This window comes from Ambystoma mexicanum, chromosome 7q, assembly GCF_040938575.1.
Source record: "Ambystoma mexicanum isolate Mex_15411 chromosome 7q, UKY_AmexF1_1, whole genome shotgun sequence".
Lineage (NCBI taxonomy): Eukaryota > Metazoa > Chordata > Amphibia > Caudata > Ambystomatidae > Ambystoma > Ambystoma mexicanum.
In genome coordinates, this window is record NC_090941.1 from 1,119,352,535 (window position 1) to 1,119,369,382 (window position 16,848).

The 16,848-nt window shown below is 47.2% G+C and overlaps 1 protein-coding gene across 1 annotated transcript in view; it reads right to left on the reverse strand.

Moving 5' to 3' along the window:
- The window catches only part of LOC138528680 (putative methyltransferase NSUN7), a 379,481-nt gene that overhangs the window by 183,216 nt on the left and 179,417 nt on the right, over positions 1-16,848 (reverse strand). Inside the window, exon 5 of the mRNA XM_069640537.1 lies at positions 15,096-15,279. Within this exon, the coding sequence (XP_069496638.1) occupies positions 15,096-15,279 (184 nt within the window). The remainder of the gene's footprint in view (positions 1-15,095; positions 15,280-16,848) is intronic.

Sequence of the window (16,848 nt, forward strand, 5' to 3'; positions counted from 1 at the left end):
ATGTTTCTGCTGAGCTGAATAATCGATATTTGTCTGGGATCTGAGCCAATAGTTCTGATGATGCCTGTGATATGTAATTTGATGCTCGTCTGTTACGGGTTAGCACCTCTCCCTTGCTTCCGGAAGACTGGACATACATTTGTGACTCTGCAGTTGGTTGAGCCACACTCTGTTGCATGCGTTCCTGTGTCCTTTTGCTCCTATCGATGTGGCTTTCTGGTATCACCATTAGAGCGCAGAGTGGCCATTGAGCAGCTGCCACTCCATGACGGGGGGAGGTGTAGGTATGCCTGGTTGCCGCATACCCAGTACGTGTCCATAAGGGCCGCAGTCCCTTTTCTTAGATCTGGGATGGTGAGGGTCTTGTTACAGCTCTTGTTTGTTCCCATGGAGGTCCTCCCTTCTCCTTTAAAACACAGTTCATAGTCCATTTCGCTCTGTAGTTTGAAAGGTTTTTCGATGGCGGTTACCCAGGTTAGTTTTGAAATGTGTTCTTTCCATACTGGTGTACATGTTTCTTCTATCCACTGCAATTTCTCCGGTGCCACACCTCTCAGTGCTTCCGCTTTGCACACTACTTCTTCATCCTTCCGCTTGTTATCAGAAAAAAGTGTCCCTTCAATTACAAAAAATGGTTCTTTCAGACATACTAACCCTGCCGTTTTTGGGTAGCACGTTTTCTCGTTCTGCAGCATTTGAAAAGTCACTTCATGTGCCTGGAAGGTGTTCTTGATCCTGCATAACGTGAGATGAAGGAGACATTGGGCATCTATAATTGGCAACTCTTTGGGTAACAATACTTTGGGTGTACCTGATGCGTGAGGGATAAGGGAGCAGACATAACAGCTCTCGTTGGTTGTTTGTTTAGCTGTGGCACTCATATCTGCATACCACTTATTTGTTTGGTGGGGGTGTCGTGGGTCTTCCATCTTATCTAGACCTAGCCCATAGTACTCATCATACTTCCTCCTCCCTGCTTCCCTCTTCCGTCTGTTGTTCTTGTTCCTCATGTACTTTCCAATTCCCTGGGCAAGGGACAAACTAGACCCCCCTTTCTCATTCCCGCCCCCCTTGGCCCATGCATCATATAATATTTCGTGTATTGCTAGTAGCTTTTCCTCTTCCTTCCTGACGTTATCTGGCAGGTTGTTTTTTAGTATAGGGGCAGGCTGGCTGGTGGGGGTGTTATACAACCATGATATGGCAGACGGGTTTCGGTCATTTAAACTGTGGGCATTGTAATTAGATACCCCTGGTGGAGACACTGTGTTGTTCTGCATTCCACCTTGTGGCTTTTTTCTTTGTAAGATGACAGCACTGGATGGTGTGGTATGATACCCCCATACAAGTTTAGTTCCATCCCATCTCAAAAAATCACCTTCCCTTGTCTTGACCCTTGTAGTTGTATTGGGTCCAATAGTGCTGTTAGTCCCTCCCCCCTCGTTCATCTCGATAGAGATGAACGCTACAAACCAATATGCAACCAGGCCAAACATTAGTATAAAAAACAGTGTAATGCATACAGATAATCCACACTCATACGAATATCTGCATCTCTCATGTACTAATTCTCTCAGTCTACTAATTCTATCCGTTGCAGGCTGCCCGTTAGATGCCATGGAAGCTCCTGTTTGAGATATAAAAGTGCATTAAGTGCATGCATGTAAACATTTTGCTAGCACCATCAGTGCCAATATATATTTGACGGGGAATGGAAGCGGGTGGGGATGCGGGGAGGGGTATTCACAGACAAGGGTGTATACAGGCTATAATTTTGTCATTCCATTAATTATATACAACTCTACAAGATAAAAGAGAAAACATTTTCTTTTTTTTTTTTTTTTAAGTATCCTTATCAGTTATTCTCCCATTCAAGTCTAGTACCAATACACACACACAAGTTCATATTCAGACATTCAGCTCAGTTGCATCGTTTGCTGTTGTCTGTGCCTCCTCATCTACCTCCTCTTGTACATTGCTATATGCCTTCCGTACATCGGTCAAGTGCACCCAGTACCTCAAGCCCTTCACCTTTACTGCCGTGGGCATGCAAAATACTACCTCGTATGGGCCATGGAATCGTGGTGCATTCCACCGACGCACAAAGCTTCTGACATAAACTGAGTCGCCTGGCATTAGCTGTAGCTGTTGCTCTGGCTTTGTGACAGATCCTGTTACATTTCCCTCTTCTCTAGTAAAGGGTGGGGAGAGTTGCTTTGATATCACGCGCGCTGCCCTTGTCAATTTCCTTAAATAGTCTGTGAACTCATCTCCCAATATTGCGGCGCTTCTATGAGCATCTGAGTGTTCGCGCAGTGGAGAGTGTGCTGTGTTCATTCGTCTCCCAGTCACAATCTCGTGCGGGGACAAATGGTGGTCTTTGCTTGGCTGATTTCTCAATTCAAATAATGCAAGGGGTAAACAGTAAATCCAATTCTTCTTCAATGAAAAGCATAGTTTTGATAACCTGCCCTTTAACAGTCCGTTCATCTTTTCCACTACGCCATTACTTTGAGGATGATAAATCGAACACAATTTATGTTTTATTCCCAATAATGTAGTGACTTCCTTGAAAAGCTCATTCACAAAATGAGTGCCGTTGTCTGAGCGAATCACGTCACAAATTCCCCATCGCGGGAACACTTCCCTTACTAGGAACTTGGCGGCGCTTTTGGCATCAGGTCGCGCACAGGGTCCTGCTTCCACCCACCTTGAAAATGGGCACACAACCACGATCATGTGCCGCGCGCCATTACACCTTTCCCCCATGTCTGCGTAATCTATATGCAGTTCTCTGAATGGGCCAATGGGTTTAGGAATTGTTCCCCGGAGAGTACGTAATGTCATTCCTGAATTGTATATTTGGCATGTTGTACATTCCATTGCCAATCGAGACACATGCTCCTGGAGACAGGGCACGAACCATTCTTCCTGTATTTCTGCTGCGATGTGCTGTTTGGTGTTATGTGCAGGGAAGTGTAGCTGTTGAAATGCAACTTCTAGTAACTGTATTGGCATTACCACTTTCCCTGAGTTATTTTGCCGCCACAGCAGGTCTGTTCCCGACTTGCTGCACCCCCGTTTTGTCCACATTAATTTTTCCTCTGCACTAGCTCCTTCCTGTAATTCTAGTATTTGTGATATGGACATCATGTTGTATCCTTCTGGGGGCTCTTCGTTTCTCTTGTGCTTAAGCATGTACTCACCTGTGTCATTTTTCTGAAAATAGGAAGCCTCCTTGGCGGCAGCGTCCGCTGCCGCGTTCCCCAAAGACACAACATCGGTGTTGGATGTATGTGCTTGGCACTTTACTATTGCTACTGCAGTAGGGTTTTGTAGGGCCTCAATTAACTCTTTCAACAATTCTGCATGCTGTACTGGTGTCCCGTCTGCCCGTCTAAATCCCCTCCGCCCCCATCTTGCTAGACCTCCATGTACTGTCGTCGTCATGTAAGCTGAGTCTGTGTATATTGTCACTGCACAACCCTTTGCTGCATGTAGTGCTTCTATGAGCGCAATCAGTTCTGCTGCCTGTGCGGAGTAATGTGATGGGAGGCGGTATTGTACTAGTGTTTCATACTCACCGTCTTCTAACCTCACTACTGCCATGCCGACGTGTTTTTCTCCCGTGTCCACGTCAATTGATGCAGACCCATCCACAAAGTACACTTCCCCCTCGCTCAGAGCGTTCTCGCACACCACTGTGTCCTCCCCTCTTTCTCCTGTGTAGGTTGCGCAATCGTGGTTCTGCATGTCCTCTAGTGTGCACGCTTCTGTAATGAATGTGGCGGGGTTCACTGTCTTGCATCTCACTATATGGATGTTGGCGCTGGACAATATAATCTCGTAGGCTGTCGCCCGCTGTGTGGTCAGTGTGCTTTTTGATCTCTCAAGTATTGCAAATAATGAATGTTCCACAAACAATGTCACAAGGCAACCCATTACTATTGTGGCACTTTTCTCAATCGCGAACGCGGCTGCAGCGAGTGATTGCTCGCACGCGAAATGGCCCTGCATCACGGCATCTAAAGTACCACTATAGTAAGCCAATGACTTGTGTCCTAAGGACGTTTTTTGTGTCAGTACTGCTGTCATGAGTGTCTCCTTGCAGTGTGAGAATAGGTAAAATTTGCGTCCATAATCAGGGTTTGCGAGTACTGGGGCGCTTGAAATTAAATCTTTTAATGCTTGGAAAGAGGAGCTCATCTCTTCCGTCCATTCCATCTTTCTATTCTCCTGTTGGGCCACCTTTAATGCTTGTAATAGGGGTCTGGTGTATGCCGCATAATCTAATATCCATGCTCAGCAGTAGTTGCACATTCCCAGGAATTTCTGCATGTCTTTTACTGTTGTGGGTTCTCCTACTGATCTTATGGCTTCTACTCTGTCGGGTATTATTCTCTTTCCATCTTTTGAAATTAGCTGTCCCAGATATAGGACCTCCGTCAGACAGTACTGTAGCTTTCCCTTGTCCACTTTGCACCCCTTGTTGGCCAGTAAAGTCAGTAGTGTTATGGAATCTTTTCTGCATGTCTCTTCGTTTTGTGCATAGACGAGTAAATCGTCTACGTACTGAATTATGGTGCTCTCAACTGATAAGTTTCCTAGGTCTTCATGTAATACGCGGTTGAAGATGCTCGGGCTCTCACAGTATCCCTGTGGTAGTCTGCAGTGTTCATATCTCTTACCCCCCAGTGTGAAGGCTGTAAGGTATCTACTCTCTTCAGCCAGGGGTATGGAGAAAAATGCGTTTTTCAAGTCTACTACTGTGAAATGTGAAGCCACTTTTGGGATGCTGCATAGTATCGATGCAGGGTTCGGGACTACAGGGAACTCCTTCTGAATTACATCATTGAGGGGGCGTAAGTCCTGTATCATCCTCCAGGACCCTCCTTTCGCTTTTTTGATTGGATAAATACATGTGTTACATGGGGAGTTTGAAGGCACTATTATCCCTTGTGCTAGTAGTGCATTTATTGTTTCTTTTATCCCTTCTTCAGCTTCACGGGACAATGGATACTGTTTAACTCGCGGTAAAATTGCTCCTTGCTTTAGTTTTATTACCACAGGTTGTATTCCGTGCAACAGCCCCACATCATGGGGGCCTGTTGTCCATAAATTGTTTGGTACGAGCCTCATGTCGTCATCAAAAAACGACGGTGGTGCTCCTACCACTGTCATCAATTGGACGGGGGTTTCCCTGGCTTGGATTAAAATGTCACAGGGCATCGCTATTTCCATTACTATCTCACCATCCCCTTCTGTGTCTGAAAAGAGATCCTCATCTGTTACTTCTCGTAGGGCGATGTTGGCGTTTGTACACAGCACTGTGCGCCACTCACACCCTTCCCCGTCCACTCCAATCACAGCGATCCTTTTCGCTGATACCTGTACAGCGTGCAAGTCCAATGATACCACTGATCCCGGTGCTGCGTTGGGGCACACTATGGGGCGGAAGAGGAACTCCGCTGGAATCCTCCAGTCCATGCTTCTTAGCTCTGGAATTATGAGGGCCAAAGTCTTTAGCCCTTCAATAAACATTTCCTCATTTTGTGGCAGCTCTCGTATTTCCTGTGTGGTTGTGTAGGCTTGCACTACCAACATCGTGCGTAAGGGGCATATCCCGGGTGTAGAACACACTATTCCTCTCTCGGTAAATGATATGGTCATGTTGAGTTTACTCAGAAGATCCCTCCCTAACAAATTTATTGGGGAATGTTCGTAATACAGTAAGGGTGCCTTCACAGTCTTACCCCCCACTGTTACATCCAAAGCTTCTGTGTAAGGAACTTCAATTACAGCCCCAGAGAACCCCTGCGTCTCTAACTTCCTGTTAGATAACGGGAATCGGCCCTCTCTGACACATGATTTCTCCGCTCCCGAATCAACCATGAATATGAACTGCTTGTCTCCTATCTGCGCCCCTACCAATGGTTCCTCTGCTGCATTGTAGGTGGTGGATAGAACTGGACACGCAAGTGTTCTCTGTGGGCTGTCCTATGCGGGGTGTCTCATCGCCCCTCCCTCATTAAAGACACTTCCTGAAACCACTGACATGCCGTTGTAAGGTGCTGGTGCGGGGGCCCCGTTTGCTGTTGTCGCGAAAGGGTTACCTGGCGTGTATTGCATACTGTCATTGTTTTGTGGGTGGTTCTGTGTTCTGTACTGGGGTCCCTGCTGCTGGCCCGCATTACCCTGGCCTGGGTTTCTTAGTTGCTGTTGTCCCATTGGGAGACCATATGGGCTTCCCGGGTGGGGATGGCCATATTGTTCTACCTCTTGGAACCCGTTGTTGGGTCTGCTTCTGCACTCTCTAGAGTAATGCCCCCATCGCCCACAGTTCCAGCAACTTCCTTGTGCACCTCTAGGACCTTGCCATCCATTTCCTCCCATTCCCCCGTACCCCGGTCCACCTCCTCTTCGGCCCCTGTACCCACCTTGTCCCCCTCGAGGGGTCCACTCTTGCCACTGCGGACCTCCGCCTTGCTCCTGCTCATTCCACTGCCGCTGTCCTGTTCCCGCCCAATTAGTTGCCACCCTTCCTTGTAGGGCTATCAGCCCCTCCTCCTCATCATCTCCCTCCCTGCTGTGTGGGAGCGCGGCTACTGCTGCTGCAACCTTCACCAACTTTGTCTGTACTAACTTCGCCTCGTCTGCCAATCTTTTTTGCGCCACCTCCTTCTCCCTCTCCTTGATTCGTTTACAATGGTGTACTATTATGCTCTGAATTTCTGGCCATCCCTTTGCTTCAATACCTGCTATCTTGTCGAGCGCCTTCTGCACTTCCTTTGGGAGCCCTCTTTTTATAATGAAGTAAAATAGGGATGTCGATTGATACCAGGGCGTGCCCGTTTCTGCTCTCCACATCTCTTGGACCCGAAAAATGTAATCCATAGCCTCCTCCCCGTCATGCATTGTACACTGCATCACTGACTGTAAATCCGGTGTGTCTGGGAATGTTTCGCGTAAGGCATCCCACACCCTAGCACGCACTGTGTTAAAGGAGGCCCCATCATGGCGGTCACAGTCTAACGTTACTCCCGGGAAGCCGGCTTTAACCCATACTCTTTCAGCCTGATCACCCACTGCTGATACAAGCAGACTTTTCACATCTCCTATAGCTAGGGGTACCCCAGCAGTATGTTTCTCAAAGGCGTATATCCACTTACTTGCCCCTCCTGATAACGGGGGCAATAGCTTTAATAAATTTGCTTTATCCATCTGTGCCCATGGGATATAGTTAGGCCTCCCTCCTCCCCTGTGTATCAATGGGAGCTGTAGCCTTCCTTTCGTCGTTGCATCCGGACCCGTTTTGGCTGCTGATGTTCCCAGTGATGCCATTTTCCCCACTCTGTTCCTTAGTCGCCCCGTCCACTCATCATCCAGGGTTCTCATTGAACATGTACCTTCCTCCCCTTCGCTTCCCCCTCCCATCGCCATACTCAACCTGTCGCTTTCTTCTAACTCGTCCCTTATATCACATAGTAATTCCTCTCTAATTCCCCCAAGCCTTTCTTCGTTACCAACATCTCCCTCTCGGGTCCCTACTTCTATTATTCGTGTTGGTTCTTCCTCAATTCTAAACAGGATTTCGCCCTTTTTCCACCCCTCTTCGGGCTTTCTGTTTTCACCTGGTGCTCTAGACGTACGCCCTGGTCCAGTTGCATCTAGTGCTGTTCGTTCGCATATGTCTTTTATCCTTGAGAGCTCATCTTTTGCTATCGACAGTCTCGATTCTAAATCATCTGTGAGCTTCTCTATGTCTACCCTTTGTGTGCCTGCCTGGGCTCGTTCCCTCGTGCTTTCATATGACGGAGGTGCCGTGGGCCGGTGGGGTGTAGTAGCTGTCGGGGGAGGTACGTAAGTGGGGTCACTGTACCCCACTGCGGGCACAGGCTTGTTTAATATCGGGTACAAACTTATTACCTCTACTGGTGGCGCTACACTTGACACTTCTTTGACATCTTTCTGTATCAGTAGTGGATTGTCTGTGGTGGATGGGAGATCAGGATTTAATGCTGGTGGTTTTAGGCAGTGGTATCTCTTCAAATAACCTCCAAAGATCTAATACTTCTCTCCTATTCTGCAACTGCTTTCCTTTGTACTTTAGAAAGATGCATGTGGCCACCGTATCGAGAACACTTTTATCAAATGACCCTCCCTCGGGCCAAATCTGAGGTAACCCCTCCCCCTTTAGCTCGGTCACCCATTGGTCATGATATTTTTTAATCCGCTCCGCGTACCCCGGGAGATTCTTACAAATATGTGATAAGGGTGTTTCCGCCCCCATCTCTGTGCCCTCCTAGTGCTTGTGTGTCTCCGTGTGTTTGCAACTACAATGTAAATGTAGTATCAATATTATTCTTCGTATTTTACTTCACATTCAATATTGGGCTCCTTTGGGCTCTCCCCCTCCCTGACTGCACAATACAAAACTGGCTGTACACAGTGTCTACTCTGTTCTCTTTGAGGGGCACATACAAGAGCAACCCATCATTTATTTTGACAATATCAACCCGGAAGTCAAAAGGTACCCACTCACTTCACTATATCGACGTTGTCTTCAAAAAAGTTTTATCCGGTCACACTTACCATGACCATTTAACTATTATACATTTATAACCGTTTTACACATTCACAACATCAAAATGTCTTCTGGCACATACGAGGTGCACACACCTCTTGGCACCACTCAATTCACCATTCAAGCTGCCCTCCCTTTCCTCCCTAGCCGGCTGTCCCTGTCCGTCTTATTTGAATATATGGATGCGCATATATATATATATGTTAGCCTGCTCCCCCCCTTTAGTAGGACTCTTTTTTCTCTTACTTTTCCCCTAAGTTTGTGTTAATCTCACTTTTTATTCTCCCCCTACCCCTAAAGAAAAGAAAAGAAAGAAGTAATAGCGGTCACTAATATGTTCCCAGTGCCCCCTTTTGCTGAACACTTTTATTTTATATTCCACTTCTTCATATATTCCCAGTACTAGTCAAGATAGCACTATGCGGCGCCGCCTTCCACCCCCTTTCGGAGCTAGGTTCCCGTCACTTTTATCTCTTATTCACCTCTTAATCCTAATGGCCATATGCAAAGAAAAAGCAAGGAAAATTTAAGATGATCCTTAGTAGATCTGCGTACCCCCTCTTCGTTTCCTGTCCTACACTTCTCTCCCCGCTCCCTTTAAAATCGCTCGCACTCAGTACTCACGTGCCCGTCTTGAACCGATAGTCTCCGAAACTGGGTCCGTCCAGGCAGTGTCGCCGTCAGCTCAACAGTCAGCCCCGGCTCCGGCGAGCGGTACTCAAAGGGGATTTTTCAACCGGGATCCCGTACCCTCTCTCTATTGAGTGCGCACTTCTTAGTGTACCGGTCGCCGTTGGCGGGCAGCCTCCCGGAGCCGGCTCACCGTGCGTATCCCTTTTCGACCGTAGATTCTCGTGCCAAAAGGGGACGGTTATAAGGAGTTAGGAAGAAATAAAAATCACGCTATCGGGGTCACCACTGAAAGCAAGCGTCCCCAAACAGCACGATCCTCCCCGCAATGAGAGACAATGAAGGACTCTCCCAAAATGGGAATAAGGCCAAGACAGAGTGCGGGTGAGCGTAAATGGGAGTTTATCAATCAGAATTGGGCATGCAAAGAACTCTGCAAACTCCGAGAGCGCTCTGTCTGACAATAGCAAAGACAGGCGTATATATTTACAAAAAACGTCATAAGAACCTACATACTATAGGGGGCACAAGTTCAATGGGATTGGGTGGCGATGACTAACTATAGGTGCTGCTGCGATGTGGTTGGCCGTGGCTAGAGAACGTCCCTTGGTCAGCCTCGTGGGTTGGGCTGGGCCTGGTAGGTTGGCAGAGTTCATCCGGGCGGTGTTGTTGTGCCATCGCAGCCGGTGTCAGAGATGAATGTCTTTTCCTGATTTATTTGCCCTAGGCCATGCAGACCGCAGTCATTCAGTCATTACAATATTATCTTCTTTAGTAAATCTTCCAATAGGTTATACTACAGGTTAATGCAACACAGGAGGAATGTACCTTGTGAGGGATCTGGAGGTAATACGTCAGGACATGGTTACCCGTGTCCTGTTGACCGGGGCCATAGGTCGAGGGGCTAAGCTTCAGGGCCTGGGACGGGCGGTACAGGTCTTTCTGCCTTGTTAGAAGTTGTTATGGATGTTCCGCTGTGTGTTGTCAAAGTGTTGGGTGTCCTGATTGCACAGGGCCATAAGTCTAAGATGGTCCGGTGGGTTGTGGGGTTTACGAGGGGGCGCGTGTGTTCAGGCAGAGGTTTACTGCTGTGCTGTAAATAATGCAGGTGGCGGGCCGCGGCCTTGGGTGCTGCAGAGGGGGCTACAAATCTTTGAAGCGGCTCATGTCTGGTTGGGGGAGGTGGAGTAGCGCAGAGCGGGCCTCTGCTCTCATGTCTTGGCAGCCTTCACAGGGTGGGAGGGGGAATGGCCTTGCACGCATTCACAAAGGTATCTCCCTCGTGTGTTGCCGATTTTAGGTAAAGACATCACAAACATTTGAACACTCTCTATAATACTTATTCAAATCACTTTAAAACATGCATTTAAACTTTGCTGGATGTGTCTTGATTATACCCAGTCCGAGCACCGTATTCGTACACTATGTTTTAACAGCTACAGTATTTTAGTTACATGCATATACATTTGCAGTAAATGAGGTAGTAGTCGGGTTGGTGGAGTACATAGAAAATGACCCGCCACTGTACGTGACGGTGGTGGCACATAAGGGCTTAGACATACACACATGACGAGTGCATTCTCGCGCATCCTTCACATGAGTCCATAGTATAGTTACATTCGTCTTCTCGTGTACTCTAGCAGCATTAGCTTGGTTATGGCGCAAAACCATGGAGGGTAGGTTTCCCAGTGATACACGTAACAAACAGATCCCTGGAGCGCTCCTTATTATTAGCACCCAACTGCAATGGTGTGGGCTCGCCATTGCTTATATCATGGAAGCATGCTTTCTTATGTTTATACATTTTACAGGCTTTTGTAATATAAGAGATTTTGTGGAAGAAAGCATACTTTGCGAGTGGTCTTGACATTAATATATAAAGACTGTCTGCCATCTGATGACCATTTAACCGTTCTTTTCATTGTCCAGGCCTGCTGGCCGGGTCATGCTGGGAGCGATGATACACTGCGGGAGGTGAACTGTTACAATGTAAGTGTACTACACTAGCTCATGTCCGTCTTGTTCGTGGGAACGTGCTCGCAGCGGATCTGCCAGGGTGCTGCGGCGACAGGGATGACTGAGACTCTCCAAGGGTGGGGGCCGCGCTACAGTGCGCTGAGCTCACACCATCTTTACCGGACAAAATGGTTTCTGGGCCTAGCTAAATTTTAATACATGTGGGCAATCAATACGTGTGGGCAATCAATACGTGTGGGCAATCAATACGTGTGGGCAATGTCTCCAGCGGGTGAACCCTCCACCACCTGGGCCCGGGTGGCATGAGGGGACGCCCAATGAGCCATTGCCCTCACCTGGGGAGAAAACGCAGGCGAGGGGGGTCTCCTGGACCAGTCCTCCCCTACACTGTTGGTACTCTTCATCAGAGAAGAATTGCCTAGCATTTCGGTGCGGGACTGCCCATGTGGGTGGAACAAAGACTGATATGCAGGGATGTTTCTCCTTTGTGAAAGGTGCAGTGATCTAAAGAGTTGGTTGAGACTCTCCCGGGGGCAGGGTCGGACTAGGACAAGAAATAGGCCGGTCACCCAAAAAAAGTGGCCCACCTTTCGCCTCTAAAAAGTGGCCCATCCGTCGCCTCTTGACCCTTGACCCCTGATGACATCATTGGAAGTGATGTCATTTGACCCCACCCCAAAGTGACATCCCGGGAAGCGATGAGACACGACCTTTCACCACTTGACAAAACAGGAAGTGGCATCAAATAGCATTGTTTCTAAGTACACTCCGAAAAATATGGTTATGATTTCACTAATGTGATCTACATTTCATACAAGAATGGATCACCATATGTATCATAAATATCTGTGTGTATAGATCCATATTGTCAAATTACTGTGAATCCAAGCAGACGTCCAAGGCCAAATGATAATATGTTATTGTATATCATCCAACCTGTGTTGGTACTCATTTATTGACCTAAGAAGGATGAAAGTTTTTTGAAGAAAAAAAAAATGTGAAAAATGAAAACTTTTTTTTTTCTATTTTTTTTTTCTAAACCGGCCCAGGCATGACCAGAAACTGGCCCCCACTCCCCAGGTACGATTTCAGCCCAACCACGGGCCGAAAGACGGAGGGGCCAATCCAATCCTGCCCGGGGGCCATCCACCCAAGAACAGGTCAATGGGCCGTGTTTGTGCCAGTAGAGAGACTCCCAGACCCCTCTTTGTTTTGCAGTGGAAGTACAGCCAGCTCTGACAGGATGTCCAAACAGGCTTACTTTGGAGTTGATTGGTCCCACCAACTCAAGGGGAGAAGTCGTCCTTGCAGGGCTTCTCTGGTTGAGGCAAATTCGGAGTTTCAGCACAGCAACAGGGCTTCACCGGGGAAACCAATGGTCCAGGAGTTGCAGATGCGTCTCTTCCAAGTTCTTCTTCGGATTCCTTCACCAAGTGGTCGACTCTGCCTTCCAAGTCAAAAAGCCTTGCCTTTTATGCAGGTTTGTCCCATTCATTCCAGCCTAGCTGTCAATCACACAGCAGGGTGGCTGTCCCTGTCGGACAGCCAGCTGTCCAATGACCTTTGGGTGCATTCCTGTAACCAAGGGGATTAAACACAGGGAGTTTCGGGCACCTCGCTCACTTCCTGCCCATGCCAGGCATACTGGAGCCAGAGGCGGGATTCACTTGTGAATCCCGTCAAAGACAAAATGAACAAAGGGACCAATCCTGGTTTGGCACACAGAGTAAATCTCAAGAAGGACCTTTCCAACAAGAAATGGTAGAAAAAGAAGACCAAGGCCATTTTGACAAAATGGGCACCCATGGGTGCTTTACTGCAGCTGCGAACGCAGCCTGCGGTAAAAACACACAATGGTAGTAAAAAGTAAACCACTGCCACCAGCCATCAATTGTAGAAAGGGTAACATAAAAATTTTACATGAGAAACTAGACAAAGGGGGTACTAAGTAACTCCTCCAGCAGCCTATGGTAAGATAGTGTGTGCTAGGTCTAGAAAATTACAACATGTAAGTAAAGTCAATTTCACTTCACTGCTCTTGGAAACAGTAATTTCACCAAGATAAGATATTTAAACCTTTGGGAAATCTAAAAGACTTCCCTGTGCCACTGCACCGAAGGTGATGCGTGTCACAATGCAAAGATGATGCCTATGGAGTTTGTCAGACTCCAAAGTTAAAAGAAACACAGAAAACACCTAGAATTAAAAGTACAAAGTCCCAAAGTTCAGCAAAAGAGCTGGGGGTCTCTAAGGTGGGAGGAATTTAACGCTAAACTGAAAATGCTTCCTAACAGATGGTGTGTGCTGGACCTACAAAACGAAAAGGTAATGAAAGTCAATTTCACTTTACTATTCTTGGGAACAGTAGTTCACACAAGAAAAGGTATTTAAACCTTAGGAGAACCCCGAAGGACTTCTCAGTGACTCTACACTGAAGGTGCTGTGTGTCGCCATACAAAAAGTAGATGCCTATGGAGTTTGTCAGACTCCAAAAACAGAGGAAACACATAATCCAAATTAGGTCAAAACGCATGAGAGATTGAGAAAAAGTTCTCACTCAAGCCAGAGTTAAAATTAAAAGTCCTAAAGTCCAGCAAAAGAGCTGGGACTCTCTAACGTTGATGGGAATTAGCCCAGGAATTAGAATTCTCCCTAACAGCAGGTCCCTTCATAGAGCAGAAGGATGGAAGCAATGAATTGGGGCCGGGGAACAGGGTAATACATCAGGTGAAGGAGGAGGGATAGTCGAGTAACGGGGAGGTGTAAGGACCGGAGTCTCGAGGGCATGGTGAAATTAGCAGTAAGAAATCTGTTCCCGCTGAAGCTGTCGAGTCAAGTATGTCCCGAGGATGGGGAATTCGGCCGCAAATCTGTTCCTTCCTGGAGAGTTTTAGAACTTGAAAGATGCGACTTAGGGATCTTTGCAGTTGCTTATTCTTGTTGCCGGTGCATCATTTGGCATCTGTCATCGCCATGTCTCTTGCCTTGTGTGTAAGACAAAGTTTCACATTTGATTGAGGGGGGAAAGGTCAATGGAGAAGTTACAGAGCTGTGATGAATGATCAAAGGGTTTCGAGTTAAAGATAAGTTTAGCTGTTTTAATTTAAATGTCATAGCCTCAAGTTTGGAGCTGTAGGATTAATGGTGGCCGTAGTAGGGAGAGTTGCCATAGACAATTCTTGGGGGAATGACAGGTTTGAGAAGGTGGAGATACAAGGTGTAATTTTGCAGAGCGGGTTAAGAGGAAAGTTGCATGATATGATATGATATGACATTTATAACGCGCCTATACACAAGTGTTTCAAGGCGCGATTTGTCAGTGTGGTTGATCTGGTTGTGAAGAGGGAGCTTCAGGGATTGTGTATAGCATATAACTAAAGCCCCCCTAAAGAGTCCTTCTACGCTCGCTCTGGTGAACCAACATACTTCAATATTTGATTTCCAATAGACCGCACAGACCATTAACACTGATGCAACTCCACAAGTGGTCCTTGAACAATCATGGACAACTCTCATCACTGAAGAACTGATGCCAATTCTACCCCCACCATAGTGCAGTGATATTGCTGTGCACGTGCACAGTGGGCAATGCCATCACTGCAATAGTGTAGTGATGGAACCTCAAGTCCTCCTTCATCTAATGTGGTGCAATGGAGTGCAACAAATGGACTTTGAAACAATGTGCCATCTTGTATGCCAGCATTGCCTATAAATAGCAAGATTCTTGCAACAGAAAATGTACAATGGATGTGATGAGAAAGATGATGATGAAAAGAGAATAAGGCTGCAGACGTCAACCACTCAGTGCCTCCAATGTGTCCACCTTGAGAGCAACAGAGGTGGACAGGGTTGAGAACAAGCTCTAGAGCAACACAGTGTAATGTCAGTTTCTTGAGAATCCTACCTGCACGATGAGGGCTTTGCCGGAGAAGAGCGGCGAGCTGCAGATTTGGTCCAGGAGGCCTGCTGGGAAGCTGATGACATCTTCATAATCCTTGTCCAATAGAAATGTTTGACCACTCAACACTGAAGCTTCCTGCACTTGGGACAGTCCAAGATGCCCAAGTGAGATGACCACATCTTCCGTCCTGTGAACACAAGATGAAATGGAGTGAGTAAAAAGTGAGCTGGATCCTCTTGGGAACCGCGGCTTATTTTAAACTGTTTGGTTATCATCCCCCGGCATATTCACATTTGCACTCCATATGCAAAGCAGGCATCAACTGATGTGGGCTGATTTGTTTGGTTGGAAATCTGTTAAGGCAGAGTTTCATTTGTGTGCTTCCTGCTCCCTAACATTGTGGGGGCCATCTCAGCTCCCTCTTGGGACCCTTTCCTTGCTGGCTGTATTCTCCTGCTTCCTGAGGCTGACCTGTGACGCTTGCTCACTTCTGCCATGTCCCTATCACTCTTAATGCTGGCGAGCCTTCTGCCTCGCGGGTCACCCCTCCATGTGTTTTCTTTGTTTGGGTCTTCATTTGTGTTGCAACCTTATCTGTGAACCCACCTTTCCTGTGTACGGTCTGGAGCAACCTGCGCCATGCTCTGGGTCCTGGCGTCCTGATCTTATAGTTGGTCCCATTCCAATGGACACCCAGCTTTGGAAGCAGTGGGGTTTAACAGCACCCACCGCTTGCCTGGATCTACATTGTCCAGTCTGGGACTTTAGTCTTCCTCTGAATTCAGACCTTCTGGGTGTGCTGGTTCTTGGGCCCTGCGTTGGAACTCTATTTGGGGGTCCCTTGGGCTCCCACCATTGCTAGTTGCCTCTCCAGCTACACCTGTGGGGTACAAGTAGAACTTGGCTTTCCCCCGCAAAGGCAGCAGACCTGTAGGATTGGCTCCATTGATTGCTAGGGGAGAGGTTTTTGGAAACTTCCCAAGTGGATGCAAATGTCCCAATGATGGGAAAACTCTTCTAGGATGTTGTTGAGTTCACGTTCACTTGTTAGTGTGACTAACTCGATTTGAATGACTAATCTCCCACTCTAACTCCCCACTAAAGTTGGAAAGGTCTTGTATCATAAGCAAGATACAATCTAGAGAGTGATCGGCTCCCATTTATGGACAACGTTTTTGTTCTCTTTTCTCAAAGTTAGTCTCAAGAGAACACAAAGTCCCCTTGGAATCCTCTGTGCTTTATAATATCTGGTTAGTGCTACTGCTTCTAGTCTGCGATTGATTCTGTTCATATCAGATGCTCAAGTTGTCGAAAGTCTGTGATTGATTCTGTTCATAACAGATGCTCAAGTTGTTGAATCTTCTGTTGAGGATCACTGCCAGTGGACGTGAGCACCGTCTCTTTCATTAGATCGAGTATAGGGTCTACCTCTTGGGCTGTGAAGCCTAAGGTGGCGGCTCGTTTGATGCTCGATTTCTTCAAAGCGCATACTTGGTGTGCCTCCACTCAGCATGCTCAAGAAATAAATAAGACGTATTGGAGGAGTGGGGTCCCCCTTTTCTTATATGTATCAATTAAACTATGGTAGCTATAATTTCAAGGTGTTTGGCAACCAAGCAACTCGTGCACTGGGCTGGTACGAATACATATGAGCAAAGGACCATGGGATGGCTCCCACAGTGATGGCTGCACTCTCAGAGGCTGTGGCTCGCACTAGACAGAGTTTGGTCCGTCTTTTGGTCCGAAAGCCTTTCTT